Below are 22,722 nucleotides of genomic sequence, written 5' to 3' on the forward strand. Positions count from 1 at the left end.
TAGTCCTTCCTCAAGGTCCTACCTTCTCAAGAAACAGACTAAGAAATAGTTTTCAACTTTGATATTCCAAGTTCCAATCATATTATCACTACCTTGTAGCCTTGCAAAACTTTTTCTTCTCTTAACTGATTCAAACTTCCACGTTTGCGTATGTAATTGGAAATAAATTTTTATTATCTGCCTACTGCTTTTGTAATTGGAAATAAATTTTTATTATCTGCCTACTTCATAAGGTCCTTGCGAGGATCAAATGAGATTATATATGAAAACTACAAAGTCACATATGCATGCAAAGCAAAAAAAAAATCATTATTCTGCTAAAGTTATACAAATTTCAACTCAAGAAACAAAGACAGCAAGCACCCCTTCCATGATCATGCATAATACAGATGCATAATGGCCTAAAGAACACAATGAAACAGATTTATTCAAATGTGGACATTAATCACTCATTGACATTTTGGTCTAATCTATTTGCCATGTTTACCTGTCTCAGAGAGCAATTTTGTAGCTTCCAGCACCTTCTCAGTGTAAACACCAGCTTCATAGTTCTCCATTTCAGCATTGATGATGTGTATGACTCGAGCTGCCCGGCCCCTGATGGCCCCCGCAGTCCGGTCCAGTGTGTCCACGTCCCCCTCTTGTAGAGCTATCACACATTTGTTCACGTCCTCCAAGATGTGATTTTCTGGGGGGAAGAGGGGGAGGGAAACATGTACACATTTATATAATCCTGTATCACTCAAACCTTTAAGAAGCAATCTAAGATTCATCAACTATCATGAACCATCATCTTGCATATCAATATATGCCTGATGACACAAAAGTGATATTTAAAGGACAGAGTTTATCATTACAATAGTGAGCCTCAAGCTTGAGCAGCAGCCTGAGGACTAACAGACTCATATAGACCAGCGGTTCTCAACCTGTGGGTCGCGACCCCTTTGGTGGTCAAACGACCCTTTCACAGGGGTCGCCTAAGACCATCCTGCATATCAGATATTTACATTGCGATTCATAACAGTAGCAACATTACAGTTATGAAGAAGCAACAAAAATAATTCTATGGTTGGTTCACAACATGAGGAACTGTATTTAAAGGGCCAGAAGGTTGAGAACCACCGATATAGACTGTTAGGAGTCATTCCCAGTATTTTTTATTCAGTCTGGAGTGGAGCCCAAGAAACTGTATTTCTATCAAGTTCTCAGGTGATGTTAATGTTTCTGGTTTAGAGACCATTCTTTGAGGAGCATTAACATAAGGAATATCCCTTTCTTGGTTTCAATGTTTGAGATCTATTGCATGGAAAATTCTTTTAGAAGTGGTTGTGCAGCTAATACAAAGTTGACTGGCCAAGCAGAAACATTTCTGGACATGACCGGCTTTGAGCTCATGTTTGCTGGATCATGTTTTTATCAAGGAGCATTTAGGGGAAACCATAAAATGAACAAACATCACCCAGTCAGTCTTCTAATGTCATATCATGCACAAGGTATGTGCAATGGGGAAACTGATCAGGTGAATATGGTCACAGAGTTCTCCACAATTAAAATACAATCCAGTCTTGTGGCTGATTCCCTCAGGTTAGCATCGAGATCAGTGATTACTTTGTGGCTATTGCCCCAAATAGAATCAAGCAGGCAGGGTAGGATGCTTCATGCTCCACTAGCACAGAGAAAACAAGCAATCTGGTCCCTTACCATTTTGCAAGTGTGCAGTTCCGTATTTCCCATGTTCAATGTGAAATTTGTAATCATGTCCCTTGTGTATTACTACTTTTTAAAATATATTTTTATTAATTTCAGAAAGGGAGTGGAAGAGAGATAGAAACATCAATGATGAGAGAGAATCATTGATTGGCTGCCTCCTGTATGCCCCACACTGGGGATCGAGCCCACAACCTGAGCATGTGCCCTGATCAGAAATGGAACTTTGACCTCTTGGTTCATAGGTTGACGCTCAACCACTGAGCCACACTGGTCAGGCTGTATATTCTTTAGAAATGGAATACTAAGGAAATGTTTAAAAAGTTTAGTATTTTTAGTTTCAGGAAAGAAAAGACCTTATACTGAAAATACACACCTACACACTCCTAATAGATTAAATAGAACAAGTTTAATAGTCTTAAATAATCTGGTACCTTTTAAAAATTATAACTGCCAGACTCAATGAATAGATAATAAAGGACTAAAATAAGTGTTCCCCACAATGTTTGCCACTTTAAGAAGTTTCTAGAACTAGTTCTAATTTTAAAATTCCCAAAGAAGGAGAAGTGAGAGGGCACTTGGCAAACCCCTGTCTCTACCATGGATCTCTCCTACTTTCATTAAACCATCACTCACAGGGAATATTTGTTCTTATAGAACATTTGATAGAAAACTGCAAAGTATAACTTACTTTTCATTAAGAACATCTGTTTTGACCTCATATAATATGATTTCCTCATTCAACCATTACAAATGTCTGCTTTCTACTTTCTCCAGTTCTTTAATTTCAATTAGAATAGAAAAATAAAGGAAGTGTTTACATTTTAATATTAAGATATCTTAAAGTCATAAGAAGTAGTACTTCTGAATGTTGATATTTTTCTAAGTAAAAGAAAAAAACAACTGTGAAAATTAGACTTAGAAGTTTTCATTGTGATTATGGAGACTGCTGAAAATCACCCCTTTATAAGATATAGATCTCGGATTATATCATGGAAACCCACCTAACAAAGACACCTGAGAAAAGTGTTTACTCAAATGAAATTTAGGACAGGATTTTAAATTCAAAAGTTGGGTTGACGTAGGCCTCGTACTGCCTGGCTGGATCCCTCCAGACAATTAAAATGCTCCCTGAGCCCTGAAAGTGAGCAACTGAGAAGTCCTAGTGTCAAAAACAGCCATCCAGTTGCCATTTTCTTTGAATAACCTCCTATAAGAAAAGGCATAGCTCCTGCATTTCTGTGCCTAAAGATGGAATTTTGGAGTTGAATGCAAACAAGAATCTGTTAATTATATTAGATACTAATCTCTTTGGCATTAATACATTTTTTAAAAAATTAAGCAATCCACTTATGACTCAATATCTTACAAGAAAATGAGAGTTTTTTAAAAATCCCATTTCCCAAACTAGAAACATGCAACTAATTTAATTAGACAAAAAATATGCTTCCGTATATATAACTGTATCTGAAGGAGGCCAGCAGAACTTGAAAATCCATGATATAAAAAACATTTTTTGCTAAGTGAAATAAGCCAGTCAGAGAAAGACAAATACCATATGATCTCACTTATATGTGGAATCTAATGAATAAAATAAACTGACAAAATAGAAACAGAGGCATGGATACGTGGCACAGACTGACAGCTGTCAGGGGGAGTGGGGAGCAGGGGACTGGATGAAAGAAGGTGAAGGGATTAACCTAAGAACATATGTGCATAACCACAGTGTGCCGATGGACAGAGGGACATGTGGGGAGAGGGCTGGGTGGAGGTGATCAAAGGGGTGGGAGGGGCATTTGTAATAGTGTAAATAAAAGTTTAAAAAAACACATTGCTTTTAATTAGTCACATCATCAACTAATTTGTGCAATGATAATCAAGTTAACCGTATCATGTGGATAAAGTATTGACTCAGTTTTCTGAGTAACTTTTTTGGAAATGCTAAGATAGTTTTCTCAGCATTTCCCAACCTTCTCCAATTAGAGGTGCCCCTTTCATGGAAAAAGTAAATTACAATTCCCTCATAGCAACAGTTATACTGTAGATGGGACTATATAAAAGCTCCAATGATAGAGAATGCTTTAAATAAACGTGCATTTTATTAATCTAAGTACCAACAATGCATTTTAAAAAGAGCTCTACCTGTTTACATAGACATTTGATTTGATCACAAGGCCATACTTTGTAAATATAAACCCCTTGTAAAAGTTGCTCCCCTCCTCCTCCCTACATTCTCGGGCCTGAGGCTCACAGGTTTGGAAGCACACTGGCCTAGTATCTAGCAAGAAGGGCAATGAATTACTTAAAGGCAAATCCACATGAGACAGTGCCTTACACACAAGAGGCAATCAAGGGAACAGTGAATAAATTTGTCCATTGAAGAGGGACAATCAAATATATTATTTTGACCCTAAGGTATTTTCAAGAGAAAGAAATCATTAAGAAAGGGGGAGTGCTGTTCCAACTAGAAACGGATATAGAAGCGAAAGTAGCAATACCAAGCATGTGTATTCCAGAGGTGATTACCCTGCCTGGGCCCCTGCTCAGATACTTTGAATATTACACCTGGATATGAAGCGTGGTGTTTAAACATATCATAGCATGTTGGACTGCAACAGCTTTTGTGATAAACTTCCTTGAATTTTTGCAACCTATTTCAGAAAAGATGTAACTTTGTTACAAAAACCACTGATGACCAAACTACTTGATTATTATACGCCTTAAAGCTATTGTTTCTAAGTTCAAAAACAAACTTTACTGTATGAATTTTTTTTAAAGGAAACACTGGAGACCCTGGAGTCAAAAAGAAAAAAAGAAAGAAAGAAAAGACAAACAAAATAAAGCAAAACTCTTGGACAGTATGGGGTTGAGTTAACAGCTTTTTCTGATCTTAGATGCCTCCTATTTTGTGAGCCAAACCCAAGAGTTACACTGTCACATAGTTAATGCCAAGATGCTCATTTTAAAACACTATTAAAATTGTAGCTTTTGCCCAGTGGGAAAAGTTTAAGTGCTCTAACACAGCCATCCACTTCTTTATGAGCCCAGGCCACCGCAGAAAATTGGTTTTGCTCCTGTAATGTTAATAGCCAGCATCATTGCACCCCAAACTTGTTGCTTTGCAAGTGGACACATTAAGCACTCAGACACCCAAGTTCAGGTAGCATGAAACAAAACAAAACAAAGAAAACTATAAACCTTTAAGCACGCAGATCCTTCTTGTTGTTTAGAGTTTCCTGCCAGATTAGATATTCCCTTAAGAAGAAACGGACACATAAAATGTCATTAATGCCATTTCAAAAGATCTCCTGGGCCAAACTCACAATTTATGGATGCAAATGTTTGGGCTCCAGCTTGGAGAGGAGATGAGAAGTAGTTTCCCCAGCTACTGGGCTGTGTCCAGAGCCTGCCAGCAGGAGAGAGTGGGCTGTGTCAAGCCCCTCTGTGGCAAGGTGCCCGTCACCTGCAAAGGCCCGCGAGGCTGGCTCCCTGATCGTGCCTGCATTTTCCCATCATGGCACACTGCGGCGCCTGGACCGCTGGGGTTGGACTGCACCGTGTTATCAGCGGAAGCCAAAGCCTTTTCCTGTGGCTGGGAATAATGAGATGCACAAAGGCCTGGCAGGGAGGAAGGTGGCAAAGAGGCCCGGCTGGTGAAAGAAAATTCAGAAATGCTTTGCACTCTTGGAAAAGCCCAAGGTGAGGCCTGCCTGCTTTGTTCCACCCCACCCTCAGAAAGTTTTATACGTGCATTTAAAGCAAAAGAGAAGTTGGGAAAGTTTGAAGTTCTGAACTCTTTGGGAAAGGCAGTGCATGGGTATTTCCTACTCATCTGTAAGTAGGAGGGGAGGCAGAGTAAGATTCTCGGGGGCTACTGGGATTGCTCTGTGAGATCTGAGGCTGGGTCGAGGGGTCCCCTTACCCCTTTGGGGGGCCCCTGCAGCCATCCTGGGGGAAACTGACTGCATACCGGAAAGATACTCAATAGTGTTGCCCACCCTTCTGTTCCCCACTGTCCAAATCCCCAACAGGCTATCCAAACAGTTCCTAAGCACCTTACGGGAGATGCAATTCTTGGGTATATCTTTTATGTTGTTAGGACTCAGCCATCAGCAAAGCAAATATCGCAGGAATGGCAACATATTGAGTTCTGCATCAACCAAGCCCTGGGTACCGGTATATTTAAATGAATAGATGGTTTGACAAGTCCTCAAAAATAGGGCGCCTTGGAAATGAAGAACAGGGCAGAGTTCTGAAAGGGACGACTGGAGAGAGGAATGGGGATACCAGAGGTGGGGAGAAGGGAGCTGCAAGGAAAGCTGGGAGCACCACCGGAAACGCCCCTTCTAGCTTGACTTGTTGAGAACTATATAGCTTCCTAAAGAGGATAATCTGAACTTGAATACCTTCTTCACCAGGTGACCTACCCTCTCCATGACTGTTTTCTCAAAGGAAGACTTAGAATAACAATACCTATTTTACAGAATGTTGGCAAGAATTCAAGCAAACAGCAGAGCGCCGGGCAAATTATAGACACTGAGCATGTGTTAGCTTGTTTTTCCCCTTCTCCTTGTCTTGCCCTCCATGGTTTCAATGTTGGCTTTTCGATTACCCATCAGATCTATAGATTCCACTCTGCTGCTGTCAGATAAGCTTTAAACAGAAGCCCCCAGTAGGAGTTCGTTTTCTGTTTTTTCGTGCGAAGGGAAGAATGCACCCAGGAAAAGTTCCCAAATACGATAAGCCTCCCCTAGGAATCTCTCCCACACTGTTGCACTCAGGGGCCCTGTCTGCCTGATCCCCACCCACCGGCAGTGCTGTGAGGCGGAGAGCAAGAATAGCCTGGTCAAGGTTATTGCTGACTGAGTTGACAGATGTGACTCCCACACACCTGTGGGTAGAATCAATTTGAAATTTTCAAGGGTCACTTGGTTATCTGAATACCTCACACTGGAGGCCGATGTTTTGCAGTGACCTCTTCCCCCCACTCCTCCCATAGGGACTCTCCTACGTGAGTGAACCGAGCCAAATGTGTTTGGAAAAAGGCCCACTTGCTGGCTGGTTGCCCTGTTTGGCAATGGCGCCGGTGAGTCCCGTTAAAGGTCAAAATGACTACATGGTGATTCAAAGGAACTGACATCCTCCCATCTGGCTGCATTTACAAAGGAGAAAGTTACAATTTCAAGTGATGACTAGTTCTATTTGCTTTCTCTCACTTCCTTACACAGCCTCGTAGACAAGTGCTCAAAGCCTCCATCGCTCCCAAGTGCCTTCTAATGGGTTCATTCTGTGGCTAATATTTCTTCCTGGCTTATGACCAACCTGGATAACTTCAGTTATTGCAAAAATGACCCCCTTAACACAGCCAAATTGGAATAGCGAATTGTATATATACAGACACTTACACATAAACCATGGGGATTAACCACCTCCAGACCCCAGACCCTTTGCAGGTGGCTGATTCAGATGCATCAGAGGTCATAGGTCATCCTGTTTTAATAAGCATCAGGAACTAGAAAGGAACCTAAGTGTTCTTACATAATCTGTTCAAGCATCTGATATCTTCAGAAAGCTGTGCACACCCCCCCACCCCCTTGTCCCGAAAGCTTTGACTAGTATCTTGAAATGATGTGCAGACCAAAGACGCATTTTTAAGAGGGTGTTACTGGCACATCTGCAGAAATGATGGAAAGCTCAGAGGGCCAAGAAGAGCACTTGAAACAGACCCATGACATTTATAAATGATCCCTTATCTCATCCTGTCCTCCTCCTTCAGCCGCCTTCTACAGAGCCTGCTCCTGATTACCTGAGACAGAAAGAAAGTCATCCACTGAGGTGATGTCATCCACGGCCTCCGTCAGCACCCGGACCTGCTTCTCCCACTGGTCTTTGAAGACATCCATGTTGTCCTGAGCAACTTTGCTCTGCGGCCGGGCAGCCAGCGTGAGAGCAGCATTGATGACCTATTTGTTCGAAACAATCCAGGGACATATTGAAAACCCTGTTCAAAGTACCATGTTGCAACTCTGGACCGTGTAGCTTCCTCGGATAAATGGGTTCTCAGCGTCCAGAAGGACAATCAAAAACGTGAATGATAACAGATCCAGAGACAGAGAAGCATTGATCAGTCAAACCTCAGAGGGGAAGGTAGGGGAGGGTGGGGGTAAGGGGGAGAGATCAACCAAATGACTTGTATGCATGCATATGAGCCTAACCAATGGACACAGACAACAGGAGGGTGAGGGCGTGAGTGGGGGGTTGGGGGGCAATAGGGGGGATAAGGACACATATGTAATACCTTAACCAATAAAGAAAAAACATTATTAAAAAAACATGAATAATGAGGTAGGTTACCATTAGCTTTTGTTTGCTTTGCTTTGCCTCTCTTTGGAGATACAGTAATTAGCATCAAGTTTCAGAAAGTGTTTACTGGACAAGTCCTGTTTATTTATCACAGATGTGGCAGCAACATAACTCCTGTTCTACATGTGCAAGCTTATAATTTAGTTGTTGAGACAAGGCAAATAGATACGAGGGTTTAAATAACAGCCCCAAACAAAGAAAAGGAAGTCAATATGAGTGGGAAAGACAGTAATTGCCACAGTGACTCTGAAGAGACTGGAATAGTTAGATGTTTTTGTTTGTTTGTTTTTTATAAAAGTAAGATTTGAAACAGACCATGAATGTTGGTTAGCATGTTCCAGTGCGAGGAAAGAGGACAAGGGAAGGAGTGACATGAAGGCTGGAGTGTGGAAGGTCCCAAATATTAGGTCACCAATGGACTTTTTAAAAACAAACATGTTTTTATTGATTTTAGAGACAGAGGAAGGGAGAGAAAGAGAGACAGAAAGAGACATTGATTGGCTACCTTCTGCACACCCTGTGCTGGGGATTGAGCCAGAAACCTGAGCATGTGCCCTGACCAAGAATGGAACCCATGACCTTTTAGTGCATGGAGTGACCTCAACTAAGTGAGCCACACTGGCCAGGGCACCGATAGGCTTTTAAAATGAAGAGATTGAGGCTTACCTGGGGACACAGGCTGTCGATCTGGGTAGCTGCCATTCGAACCAATTTCACCCCTTCCTCATTGTTGGAGATGGAACAGGCCAAATTGGCAACCTGTATTGAAGAAATTTGAGGGAAAATTATATTGAGACAGAGGAAAAGGGTACTGTTGCATGACCTTGCATCTTCCCCGGAGAGGGGCATATCCAGGAGAAATCCTTCACAGATAACATATGAGTACCCTTCAGTGTTGAACCAAATGGTACTAGTTTTAATAGTAAGCTAGGCATTTCTCCCAGAATAGGGTGCTAATAAATTATGGCTTCGGGATTCTCATGCACACACAATAATGCATTTAACTGTGTTGCTTTGAACCGTTGTCTGCTATGAACTTCCGTGATCCACCCACACTGTCACTTGAGCCCCCTTAAGACACAACCCTGAGTGCAGAACACTGTGATTTTGGCCAAATCAGTATTAAATTCTGATCAGTGAGAGAGGCACTACAGGCAATGCTTTGGATTTAAAAGAGACTCATAGTATGTTGAAAATCGGAGCCTCTACCCAAAGGAACTCAGAGCTGCCTGTCATGAAGATGTTAGTCCACAGTAACCAACTCAAATGCTTTCAGGGGCCACATAGGCCTGAGAAATGGATACAAGAGACTGGTATAATCCCTAGGCAACAGTGGAGCATGGAGCAAATGAGAACATGCAGGTCTAGTATAAAGGCATGCAAGTTTCATATTTTTAGCACGTGATACCATCCAAAACCAGCTGAACTGAATTCAAGTTCCAAGGCCAAGCATTTCAATTTGTGTTATGCCTTCTCTTCAAGGAGTGAAAATTGGTAATACAAGGTCAGATTGATTGGCCAAGGGCAATAGCACACAAAACTGCCATCAAAACACTGATCAGTCCTATCAGGCTAGTGTCAAGAGGACAGGAGGATGGGGATTAGAAAGGGCAAAAGAGAAGAGAAGGGCCATCAGGCCCAGGAGGAGGAGGGAAATAGAGCAAGTGATTAGCAGAGAGACAATCCCCCGCAGCCTCCTGGCCACCTGCCCCGTTGTATCTGGCTCACTTCTGCCCTCTAAAATCAGGCTGCTTTCCTACCACATCTTAATGCCCTCAGAGATCGCACTACACTACACATGTGTATAGTTCCTAGTGTGAAAGGAACCTCAGTTAGACAGTGGGGAGCAGTGGGAAGAGCACAGAACTAGAGTTCACTCTGAGGACTGTTCCTGATCAACAAAAGAGGATGGGTAGATGGTAATACTAGAAATACCTTCAAATACCACTACAGTGAATCATTAATCCAAAGAATCCAGTTTTGAAGCTTTTAGGGACATGTTAAATCTATTACAGTAAGAATATATACTATGAGAAACCACAGACTGAGTTCCAAACATTATGATGTAGTTTCTTATATTTAATAGCTTACCTTTGATTCTTCAGATAGTTTTCACTATTTAACTTAGTCTTCAGAATAAGTCCATGAGAAAGATAAATATACTTTACTATATCCATTCACAGGATACTAAAGGCCCAGGGGTATGAGGCTCCGTGGAAGGAAGCACAATCCAATAACATAAGTTCTCAATTTATTTTTTGTTGTATCATACTAGAGACCCAGTGCATGAAAATTCATGTACTGGAGGGGGCTCCCTCAGCCCAGCCTGCCCCCTCTCACAGTCCGGGAGCCCTCAGAGGCAGGAGGCAACTTGGTGATCAGGCGAAGGCGACGCCCCATCACACCTCTGCTGCTGCCACTGTTGGCAGCACAAGCCTCAGCCGGCCCTGGGCAGCTGGGCAACCAACATCCGAGGCTTGCCTGTGCCTCAGGCGGCCCTGGGCGGCTGGGGGGCTGAGGGGACTAGGGATCTCCAGAGGCAGGCATGCAGAGCCTGCTGCCCCAGCGGGGCTGAGCGGACTGGGCGCCACCATCTTTGAGGGTGGGGAAGTCAATTAGCATATTCCCTTCTTATTGGCTGTGGGTGCTGCCATCTTTGCAATGGTGTGAGGGTTATTTAGCATGTTCCCTCTTTATTAGATAGGATTATCTCCATTCTGCATTTTATTAATCTTTGTCATATTTGTATTCAAGTATGTTTTATATTCCAAATGCCAGATTAATAATTGGTGCTCAATACATGTTTATTGAATTAAATAGCTTTTAGTATTTTTATTTTTATTACTTATGGTGATTTGTAATATATCATGGATTAAAGATATTCTCAAAGATAAACTTAAATCCCCCCTTTAATTTGTCTAGAAAAATTTCTGCATTATCTTCTAACACATGGTTACCAATAGTATGGTGCTAAACAATGGTTCCTACATTCTGGTCCATTGTTTGAGTCCAGAATGCTGTGGCATGAGGAAAATCAGGATGGTATGGTGAATTTCCAGAAAGATAGAATTTTATATTAAATACATATATCTTTTAATTTTCAATTAAAGTCTTCCCATTTCTGCTGTTGAACAACCTTCCATTTTATGGGGAAAAAATCAGATAATAGTTTTGTTTGTTCTTTATCATCTTGCTTGGTGTGTGACAGAAACTTGTGGTCACACTTTTGCATAGCAGTAAACAATTGCCAGCGTTTGGTATGACTCCATGTAACAACAATATGAAAACTTAAATAATGATTCAGAAACCAGTCTTGGGTAATATTTGCTGTATTTTTATAAGAAGAAGAGGAAATAAGTACCCATATTCTTACATATATATATGAATAAGAGAACCAGATGTGTATCTCTTTTTTTAAAGATTTTTTATTGACTTTTTAAGACAGAGGAAGGGAAAGGGAAATGAGGAGAGGGAGGGAGGGGAGGGAGGGAGGGAGGGGGAGAGGGGAGAGAGAGAGAGAGAGAGAGAGAGAGAGAGAGAGAGAGAGAGAGAGAGATGGAGAGAGGAACATGGATGTGAGAGTGAAACACTGACCAGCTGCCTCCTACATACCTCCAATTGGGGATTGAGCCCACAACCGTGCATGTGTCCCGACTGGGAATTGAAGTGGCGACCTTTTGGTGCACAGGATGATGCCCCACCAACTGAGCCACACTGGCCAGGGACAGATTATGTATCTCTTGATGGAAGCATATAACATTACTTATGAAATGTTTTTGCCAAAAACAAACAAACAAAATGGGAAATGATCTACCTTAGGATACATTCTGACTTTACAGGAAATTCAAGAGACAAAGAAAAATGTGAAATAAAACCACATAAATGCAATCATGAAAATCCTGATGATAATAAACTGGTAAGAAAAAGTCAGATCTTTTCTGATTCCTGAATAGAATAAATAAACTATAATACACCCATCCATAATATGCAATTAAATAAATACATGATAAAAGTACATTGTGAAACAAATAAATTTAAGTATTGATTAAATATTTGATGATATTAAGGAGTTATTTTTTCTTTAGAAGAGACAATTTCATGCAATCTAAACTTTCATTTTTCTGCAGATTTCAATCTGCAAAGACGTGCTTTTTTAGTTCTCATATTACTTTTATTTAAATGTGTAACTTTTTAAAAGATGGGTAAAAAGGAGTTGATATTTTAAAGTATGCTAATAATATTTATTTTAAGTGTCATGGCTTTTAGAGATAAATATGGAGATGCTTATGGATGAAATCATATGTTTGCAATTTTCTTTACATTATCTAGGGCAGGGAAAATGGGCATAAGTATAGAAAAAACAAGATTGACCATTAGTTCATAATTATTGAAGGTGGATAATAATATATGATGGTTCATTATGCGTACTCTACTTTCACTTGAAATTTTCCATAATATTTTTTTTATTTAAAAAAAAAACACATAGCAACCACGATCTATTACATCCCCAGCTCTGGTGAAACACTTTCTTGCACGTGGATGACTCTCAGAGGCACAGAGTAAGTTAGGGAGAACTCTGAGCATGGGTGGAATTAAGCTTGCAGACAACAGAGCACTACCAGCCTGAGCCTGTGAGAGGAAGCTCTAACTGGAATATTCTAACAGCTGACTTATACACCTTCACTCCAGACCTCAGTCTCCTGCCCATACTGGCTGCCGGTCCCCAGGAAGAAGCTACACCTCGGAGCCTTAGGGCTGAGAAGAGCTGGCAGTGAGGAGATGCCAATCCATGACTTCTACATCGTGATAATGAATTTTTCCTTGTGTATCTTTTGAAATATTTCTTCATCCTTAGTTCAAATAAATTCTATTATGACTTAGGTCTAATGTGGGAACATCACTGCCCAACAGAAATCTTAGTAGGGGGGATAAGTACTAGCAACACTTAGCAAAAAAAATAAAGAGTTGGCAACTCCAGATAGTTCTCCAATTATTTATTCTCTTTAATTTACTGATCCATAAGTGCTAAAGTCTGGCAGCCTCCATTCCACTATGTATTCCTGCTCTTTAAGTACACTTAAAATCAGAATTTCACTTCCCTTGTATTGTACTCTGAAACATTCGGAAAATATTTCCAATATGAGTCTAAGGATTTCACTATCTCCAGAGGCAGGCTTGTATATTTTAAATTGGTCATGGACTCAATCCAAAGTCCTACCTTCCTTATTTTCCTTTGGCTTCCCTTTCTGCTTCTCACTAGATCACAGGCATTGTAGTGACTCTGAACATGGTTTTATGTATTGTGACTTCTAGAATTCTGGCAGCAAATATTACATTTCAGTCTTGAGGCAAATATGCAGCTTGAATTGCCACCTAACATTTCAACACCAGTCCAAGACACTGCACACAACAGATTCTTAATAATTGATTTAAATGACCCAATATTTAACTATAGCCCTTATGTTATAATATCACAAACTCTGATAAAAATGTCCTATTTTCCAAATCACAATATTTTCTCCTTAAAAACAAAACAATTTAGCATGATAATTTTCCTAATGTGGGGAGAAGAGGAAGAGAATAGTAGACTAAAATAATTAGACATTAGAAAAGATTAATGCCAATAACAATGTAGACAACAGACCATTAATAGATTTGTGTTACTAGATTTTACCCCAAAAGATATTGAACAACATGATTCAATTTTTAATTTTTTTTTATTAAGCCTTACCCAAGGACATGCTTATTGTTTTTTAGAGAGAGGGGAAGAGAGAGCGGAGAGAAACATTGATCAGCTGCCTCTGGCACGCACCCCAACTGGGGATTGAACCCACAACCTATGTATGTGCCCTGGTTGGGAATTCAACCCTCGACCTTTCAGTGTAGGAGATGACAACACTCCAACCAACTGAGCCACACCAGCCAGGCAGGGTGAGTATGAATAAATTTAATAGAATTTTGAAACCTGCTTGAGTCAACCAAGCAAGTAACATTTATGGGCTGGCTCAGGCCTCTGCTTCCTCCACCACTCTTGAATTGTTTACTGCTTAGCTGAATCAACAAGAATCATTTGACCTTCCTAGAGGCTTAGAAAACAATAAAGTATGTCATTGACTATTAAATGCTGCACTACTTTGATTGATTTGGGATTTCTGAAAGTGACGAGGTCCATGAATAAAGGGGGCACAGGTCCATGGTGAACTAATCATACTAAATTCCTAGCAATCTTTTATGAAAGGAAGAGTCACCCCCTTTACACATTCCCCCACACCCTGCCCTCCTGCATAACTCTGGGAGCTTAACGGATTTGGGGAAGTAGCAACTGAAAGGACTAGGCCAGGTTTTCTACCTCTGACTTACTATCTTAAAGATGGTTATCTTGGAGAAAAGAAGGAAGGTTAGTAGTCATCACTAAATTGTGTGCTGTCTACAAGAACGGTATGGATTCAGAAAAAGGAGCAATCAGGACTCCTGGGTGGGAGTCAGTAAACATGTCATAGAGAGTTAAGAGATCCATCTGACAATGTTTCTTTTCTGATTGCTGATTAGCATAACCTCCTGGATGCTCAAAAATTATATTGTCTGCTCTTCTGGAAGCACATTGTATAAGTAGATGAAGCAAACAATAATAACATTGGCAGGAGTAGAAAGACAGTAAACCAGCAAGGAAGGCTGGTGCAGTTTCCAAGAAACTTGTTCCTTGATCTGAATTTATACTGCAACTGGCATCCATCCCTAACCTTTTAAAAAATATATATTTTGATTTCAGAGAGGAACAGAAAGAGAAATAGAAACATCAATGATGAGAAAGAATCATTGATTGGCTGCCTCCTGCACAACCCCTGGGGACTGAGCCCACAACCTGGGCATGTGCCCTGACTGGGAATGGAACCATGACCTCCTGGTTCATAGGTTGATGCTCAACCACTGACCCATGCCAGCCAAGCCATCCAGAACTTTTAATAATCACTTTAGCTGATCAAGAATCAAGCAGAGAAATTCCAGGGACACTGATGGGAGAGTTAAAATGGACAAAAATCAGAAAGGTGTGGAACCCTCATGAGAATACAAGGTATTTTTAATCACAAAAAACATCCTGCATAGCTCAAAGTTCCAGATGAGTAGCATAGCATGGCTGTGAAATTTGGTTTTCTGTGGACATCGCTACAGAAAGCAGCTCCATCTCAAAAATGCCATAGTCTTGTTTGAACACTTAAAGAAAAACCAAAATGCCTAGAAGGCTGAGCTTTAATTAGACATTAGAAACCTCTACTAATAAAGTATTTAGTCATTTAATTCCACAGAGATATGAGGTGCATCAGAAAAAACAGGACATTTTCTTCCTTCCTGGCCCTGGAAATCAAATTACAGGGTTTGTTTGTTTTGTGTGTGTGTGTGTGTGTGTGTGTGTGTGTGTGTGTGTTTTAATATTCGTGATTCTGGTCAAGTTCTGATGCCAGTGCATATTTGGTGCACTCAACCCCCAAAAACTTTATCATTTCATTTCATTAATTTTTACAGCTTGAGGATACCTACTGGTGTTTCAAAAATACACTAATGAAATAAATCAGAATAGCAATTCAGAGTTTTATAATGTACTTGCTCATCATCATTGTAAATTTGAGGATAAATTAACTTATTTACTATTAAAAGGGAATTTACAGAATTTCCAGTCCCTACGTCATATGGCCACATAAAATCATAAAGACAAGAGAGGTGCCCAAATTCCATGCACATCTATTCTCTCTAATGATCATGGCAGTGAAGAATGCTGTGGTCTCTGTCTAAAGATTTATTCACTTACCCACACTGATAGGATGAGCACACAAAAGGGCACTAATAAATATATTATACACACACACCTGTCTTATCTAGAATTTCAAGGGTCCTATAATAGCCTCTGCTATTTCAGGTGGAATTTTACAATTCAGTAAGAGATAAAATACATTTCCCTAAGATCCTTGAGAGGAAAGGCAGAAGCAGCTGATGTTAAGACAGGGATTTGACCTTATGATAATGATGGGCCTCCATCAAGGATGGTCCTAAAAGAAGACATAATGGCAACCTTCACGACTTGATGAGGAGTGTCCCAATGGTCTAGCCACCCCAGATAACGTCTGTAGCAGTGTCTCCTCCTGGCTCAGGTATTTTTGGAATCCTTTTTAAAAAATATTTTTTATTGATTTCAGAGAGGAAGGGGTAAGGAGAGAGATAGAAACATCAATGATGAAAGAGAATCATTGATCAGCTGCTTCCTGCATGCCCCACAGTGGGGATCAAGCCTCCAACCAGGACATATGGCCTGACCAGGAATGGAACCATGACCTCCTGTTTCATAGGTTGATGTTCAACCACTGAGCCATGCCTGCCAGCCTGGAATCCTTTTAAAATGCAACTGCCTTAGACTGAGATGAGTCTGTCAACCTGATTCCAATAGCTGAGGTTCTGAAGGATAAAGGAGAAAACAGGGATCATTTGATCTGGGAGGGATGTCTCAGTAGAGGCACCAAGACCCAGGGGACAGGAGGAAATAAATACTTTTTCATGGTTCCATTTTAAATGGCTTCTCCAAAGCATCTGATAATTATTTTATATATTTTACCTTTTTTAAATCATGTAACGGTAAGAGCCTGGGCTTTAGAATCAGGCAGCTGAAGGTCACATCTTGACTCTTATTCTTGCCAATGAGCATGGTGCTTTAGTGCTGTGAGCCTCAATTTTGTCAACCATACAATTTTTTATCTAATAAAAGAGAAACATGCAAATTGACCATACCTCTGCTACACCCACAAGCCAAGCCCACAAGTCATGTCCACAAGCCAATCAGGAGCTAGTATGCAAATAAACCCAACCAAGATGGTGGCGGCCACAGAGCTGGAGTGAACAGGAGGTTTAGGTTGCCCCTGGTGATGGAGGAAGCCAAGCTTCCCACCTGCCCTGGCTGGCTGTGGGCTCCGCTCAAGGCTACAAAGTTTCAATTATAGAAGATAAATAAATCCCAGATATCTGCTTCCAGCCGCTGTGGCTGCTCAAGGAGGGTCTGGGAGCCTGGGTTGCCTGGGGCTATGGCCAGCCTGCAAGCATCCCTCAGCCCCTCACCCAGGATGGCCAGGCACCCCAGTGGGGACCCCCACCGTGACGGGGGTGTGACCAGCCTGAAAACAGCCCTCAGCCCCTTACCCAGGCTGGCCAAACCCTCATGGGGTGAGGGTCCCCGCTTGGGGGCTTGGCCAGCCTGCAAACAGCCATTAGCCCCTCACCCAGGCTGGCCAGGCACCCCATTGGGGACCCCCATCCTGAAGGGGGTGTGGCCAGCTTGAAAACAGCCCTCAGCCCCTCACCCAGGCTGGCCACGCCCCTCCAGCGGGGACCCTCACCCCATGGCGGCATGGCCGGCCTGCAAACCACCACAGGCCCCTCGCCCAGGCCATCCCATGCCCCAAGGGAACCCCCACCCTGATCTGGGACACCCTTCAGGGAAAACCAGCCAGCCCCCAACCATGCACCAGGCCCCTATCTATACTAATAAAAGGGTAATATGCTAATTAGATTGGGAGACCTTCCAGGAGAACTTCCGGACGTTCTTCTGGATAAAGCCATGGTGGCAGGGCCGATGTTGAGGCGGTTAGAGGCCAAGAGGGGAGAACAGTTGTGGGTGATGAGGCTGGGTGGGGGGCAAGGCCATTGGGGATAAGCAGACCAGCAGGGGGACCAGATGGGGGCAAGCAGGCCATCAGTGGAGGTCCGTTGGAGGTGATCAGGACAGTGGGGGGTGGGCAGTTTGGAGTGTGTAGGCCAGCAGGGGGGCAGTTGGGGGCGAGCAGGCTGGTAGGCAGAGTGGTTAGGGGCAATCACGCAGGCAGGCAGGCAGGTGAGCGGTTAGGAGCCAGCAGTCCCGGATTGCGAGAGGGATGTCTGACTGCCAGTTTAGGCCCGATCCCTATAAACTGGCAGTAGGACATCCTTCGAGGGGTGCCAGATTGGAGAGGGTGCAGGTTGGGCTAAGGAGCACCCCCTCCCCCATGCATGAATTTTGTAAACTGGGCCACTAGTATAAATATAAAAACAACAACAAAGTGGTAATAAGATTGAAATAAAAAATGGATAGAGTGCCTAACCCAACACTCAATAAAGATTTGACAGATGTTATTTTCATATTGTGATTGGTCACTATGAAAGTAAAAGAAATAGTTTAATAACAAAACCCAAACACTGATATATGTGTTCAGCCATGCAAATACTGAGTACCTAAATCCTGCCTTATACAGAAGTGATCCATATTTTTGTATTTCCTAGAGTAGCTTATATTTTGGTGAAATTAAGTAAATGCATTTTTTAAAGTTCATATTGTAAAATTTTTGACAAAGGAAATGAAATGGAACCAGTGATTAAGAGAGAGTAAAGGATTCTCTGTAGCGGGAAGGCCGGGGAGTATAGGGGGGTGGGGGGGAGGGGGTAAGAGATCAACCGAAGGACTTATATGCATGCATATAAGCATAACCAATGGACATAAGACACTGGTGGGTAGGGGAGGCCAGGGGATTGTCAAGGGGAAAAAAGAAAACATATGTAATACCCTTTGTAATACTTTAAGCAATAAAACTAAAAAAATAAATAAATTTAAAAAAAAGGATTGTCTGTATGTGATTATTTGCATAGTTTATCCTTTACTTATGAATAATTTTTATAAAGTTGCAATCTCAGTATGTATCTTTGTGTCACTGCTTAATCTCTTATAGAGCAAGTATTTTCAAGACTCTTTATATACTTGTAATTCTTTTTTTAATAATTGAATAAGATTCCCAAACATTTTTGCTTTGCTATTTGGTAAGTCAATTTCCTGTTGTCATACATTTAAAGAAGCCTCTGATGTTTGCTATGACCTAAAACAAAGTTACATACATCTCCACGCATCCAATTTTTGCTCCTGTCAGAAGGGTACTTTCTGAGTCAGGGACGCTGTTATGGCACTTGTTTACATATGGCTGTAGTGCCTGCTGAAAAGTCCCTAGCAATGAATGAATGAATTCTCCAGTGTCACAGATATTATAGCTCATATTCCTCAACACTGTTTCTCCTTGCCTTCTTGGCCACCATATAATCCGAATGTCTTTCCAACCTTCATTCTACAAACCACAGTGGAAATAAGGACTACTAAAGAGTCATTTCATGTTTCCCCAGCAAGACTGCGAACTCCTGCAGAACAAAAGCACAGGTACTCAATTTTTATTTTACTAAATCTCACCCGTTCCTTCATGCTGTGTGAAGTAGAGCACCATTCAACTTGACATAACCTAGTCACCCCTAAAAGGGTGCCAAGTTCCATGATCTGGAATCGGGAACAAGTATACGTTCTAGATGCCATCCGTTTTGAAGTTGACCATCAAATCAGCACTCAGCCTCTAATACAAAATGAACCTCATACAACATCCCGCCACATGGTACTCAAAAGCAATGTCTCTGTGGTCCCACCAGGCTTCCTATGCTCGCCTGTACTTACACACCTATGAGAACACAAATCTGCATCCCTAGGGCTCCTCAGGGATGTGAAACAGCTCTCTTGCCTGTATTCTTTGGTACACATGCACCACGAGCAAATGCTGTTTGCATGCCTCTGCCCAAATTAAAGTGATCAGTCTGCCCTGGTGACTTTAATGGAGGTAATCACCAGCTCACATTCATGAACAAATTGATGTGCTTGCTTCATAGCTGAATCACACAGCATAAATCTCTACCCTTCATATATAAAAACCTCAGTGGCTTAAAATAATGCAATAAAGTACCACCTAATGCCTTCTTGATGTCTGTTCATCAATAACGTGTGGTTGTGTGAAAAGGATAGGAAAGACTTAGCATATGTTACTAAAATCATGCAAAAAGTGCAATGCCATTTTAATTACTATAGGCATCCTGGGGTTTTGTTTGGTCCATCCTTTCACTGAGGAACTGAATTATTACTCTCCACTCTTATTTGGTTTCTCAGAGTCCCATGTAAATAAGTGAAATATTAGTTGACCTTCGTTATGTGAGATGAATATCTCCTACTGCATATTGGTGGGCTACACTGACCCATCCAGTGCTTGACTTTTACCAGAAGCCAAAGAATGTTTGCAGAATATCTAAATAAGTAAATGCAGGTATAGGTATTCTCCATTGTCTGGTCTCAGATATTTCAAGATGATAGGCACAAGTGTGGAGTTAAGGCCATAATCACAGTGCAAAGAGACTCTAACCATCCTAACCAATATTATATCTAACCTCAGGCCCCTTTGTACAGAATTACAACTTGATGAGGGTGACAGTCACAAGTCCCCCACTTCTTTCACTTTATGCCCCAGGGTTGTTGTTTTTTGTTTGTTTGGGGGTGCAGGCCAGCAGAGGCAAGTGCCTCCACCAAATAAGCTCTTAGCAATGAGCTCAGGTTTAATTCCAAGTCCAAATGTCCCTGGAGACTTTTCATTCACACAGACCTCTATTCTAAAGCTCTCCAGGGTTACTGCCTGCACCACTGGCAGCTACTCACCACGTACTATTGTTTCATTCCTTATCTGTGGTATGTGTGGTATAGATGAATGAATGCATACATACAGAATTGGAAATACAGATACACCTATGGGATGGAGCCAAAGTAGGTTTACAGTTGTGAGTATGCAAAACACAATTTACTCTTGTATTATTTATTAACGTATTGTATTATTTTCCACACAGACCTACTTTTGACCCGTGCTACATAGATACTGTGTGTGCTCAATTAAATTTCAACCTCCTTAAGATATGGTTGTTTTGTTCATCCTTGTGGCTCCTGTGGCTCCCTGTACAAGATCTTGCACCCAGAAGATACAATCGTGGTTCCTGAATGTTTTCTGACCTCCTGCACTTACCTCTGTTGAGTCCTACTCCCTCCTAGAACTGTTTGCCCAGAAAAGTATGCTAACCGATTAATCAAAGTAACTGTTCACTAAGGTAATACTTTCTCCTCCTAGAGAAAATAATATTCTCCAATATATTCCTCCTAATATAACATCTTAACCCAATTAACATGTTCCCGAGTCCTTAAGAACTTTAAAATGTACATTGTAGAAGCATCAAGCTCCCCAGGGAAGCCATTAGGGAAATATGTAAGGACAGCGATCTTTCTTTAAGCTCCGTCATCTTTATCTAAAACTTCTGTCTTTACTGCCTCTGGTCACCTGATTTCGTAAAGAGGCTTATTGGGACACATCTTTGCCCATTCACTTACATATTGCCTATGGCTGCTTTTCCATAACAAGGGCAGATTGAACATTTGCAACAGAGACCTCGGGACTCACAACTTCAGGTCTCCTTTGATTTACACCTAGGAATGTTTTTCCCCAGTTACCTAACCTCATCAGCCCAGTTAGTACAAGCACCCCCTCACTTTTTCTTACCTGCAGCCTTTCCGTGTCTCAGTCCTATAGGACACAGCCAACAAAAGCCTCCCGCTTTCATTGATAACCAAGTTTTTACAAATTTCTCCCAAGCTGGAGACTCCCTTGTTGCGTGCCCTGCATCCCCTTCCGTTTATGGGTCACAAGCCCCAACTGATGCCTACAAGTATGCCAGAGCTGCTCAGCTCTAAAAGCGAATGCATCTCCTTGGTGCTCAGAATAGAGGAGAGCAGTGTCAGAATGTGAGCTCCAGATTCATTCCATGTCACCTGCCACATGGAACCTCTTTCCTTCCAAGGTGACCTTCAAGTCGTTACTTCCACCTTGCTGGGCAACTGATACAGATATCCCAGTACAGAACCCTGGCCAGTCTTTGAACCCAGATGCATCCTGGTTTCATCAGTAGGCGCTCGGGAGACCATGGCCAGGTCTAGAAGGAAGGAGCAGCTATGCTTGCGAAAGCACATGTCAACTCGCAGCCAAGGTTATGTTCATAAGCCACGCTCCCAGACATAGGCCAAGCCCACAATGCCCTTCAAATGGTCCTCGGCTTGGCGACTTTTTATTGGAGAACTATTTTGCTGTCATCCTCAGTGGATCAGCTTTTCCCTGAGATGAAACAGTCACCTGGGTGGATGGCCAGTCTGCCAGCTGCCTGACCTTTCAATCTGCTATGAAAAAAAAAAAAAAAAAAGTTGAGGATAGCTCTCTGATTAACAGTCCCAGAGAAGAGCAAGGAAGGAAAGAGGAAATTTTATGCATCTTGCTTCTGTTTTGCTTTTTACTCTCCAGGCTGTTTATGTAACTGTGGGCTTTTGCCTCAAATAGGTTCTGCCAATGCTTCTCCATAGGACTGGGTTTAGCAAGAGTACTTATTGTGGGAGCACCAATAATATTATGTGTGCACATAGAGGAAGAGAGAAAGGGGGCTATGAAGATATTTGGGAGTTATCATCAATGGAAATACTCTTATTTAAGTAAGCAATAATTAAAATTACAGCATTCCCTGAAGCCTGTGTAACTTTCTAACTTTCAAAGGGCTTAAATCCTATTATTTCACACAAGAATATATTATGTGTTCGGATACAGATGTACATTTTTTAATGGGCATTTTTAGTGAGGAAATATGATTTCCTCACTAAAGTTATGCCCATGTGCTGAATGTAGCCAGTGGCTTGTTTTTGTATGGTCTTCAAGCAAACAATGGTATTTGACCAATATACACACACAAATATGTGAGAGC

At 41.6% G+C, this 22,722-nt stretch overlaps 1 protein-coding gene across 2 annotated transcripts in view; it reads right to left on the bottom strand.

Annotated features, from left to right (window-relative positions):
- The window catches only part of CTNNA2 (catenin alpha 2), a 1,123,259-nt gene that overhangs the window by 94,830 nt on the left and 1,005,707 nt on the right, over positions 1 to 22,722 (bottom strand). For both annotated transcript variants that reach the window (XM_036333987.1, XM_036333986.1), the window contains exons 10-12: positions 8,737 to 8,829; positions 7,514 to 7,670; positions 488 to 688 (exon numbers count right to left, since the gene is read on the bottom strand). In XM_036333987.1, coding sequence (XP_036189880.1) covers positions 488 to 688; positions 7,514 to 7,670; positions 8,737 to 8,829 — 451 coding nt within the window. The remainder of the gene's footprint in view (positions 1 to 487; positions 689 to 7,513; positions 7,671 to 8,736; positions 8,830 to 22,722) is intronic.

This window comes from Myotis myotis, unplaced genomic scaffold (genome assembly GCF_014108235.1).
Source record: "Myotis myotis isolate mMyoMyo1 unplaced genomic scaffold, mMyoMyo1.p scaffold_m19_p_14, whole genome shotgun sequence".
NCBI lineage: Eukaryota > Metazoa > Chordata > Mammalia > Chiroptera > Vespertilionidae > Myotis > Myotis myotis.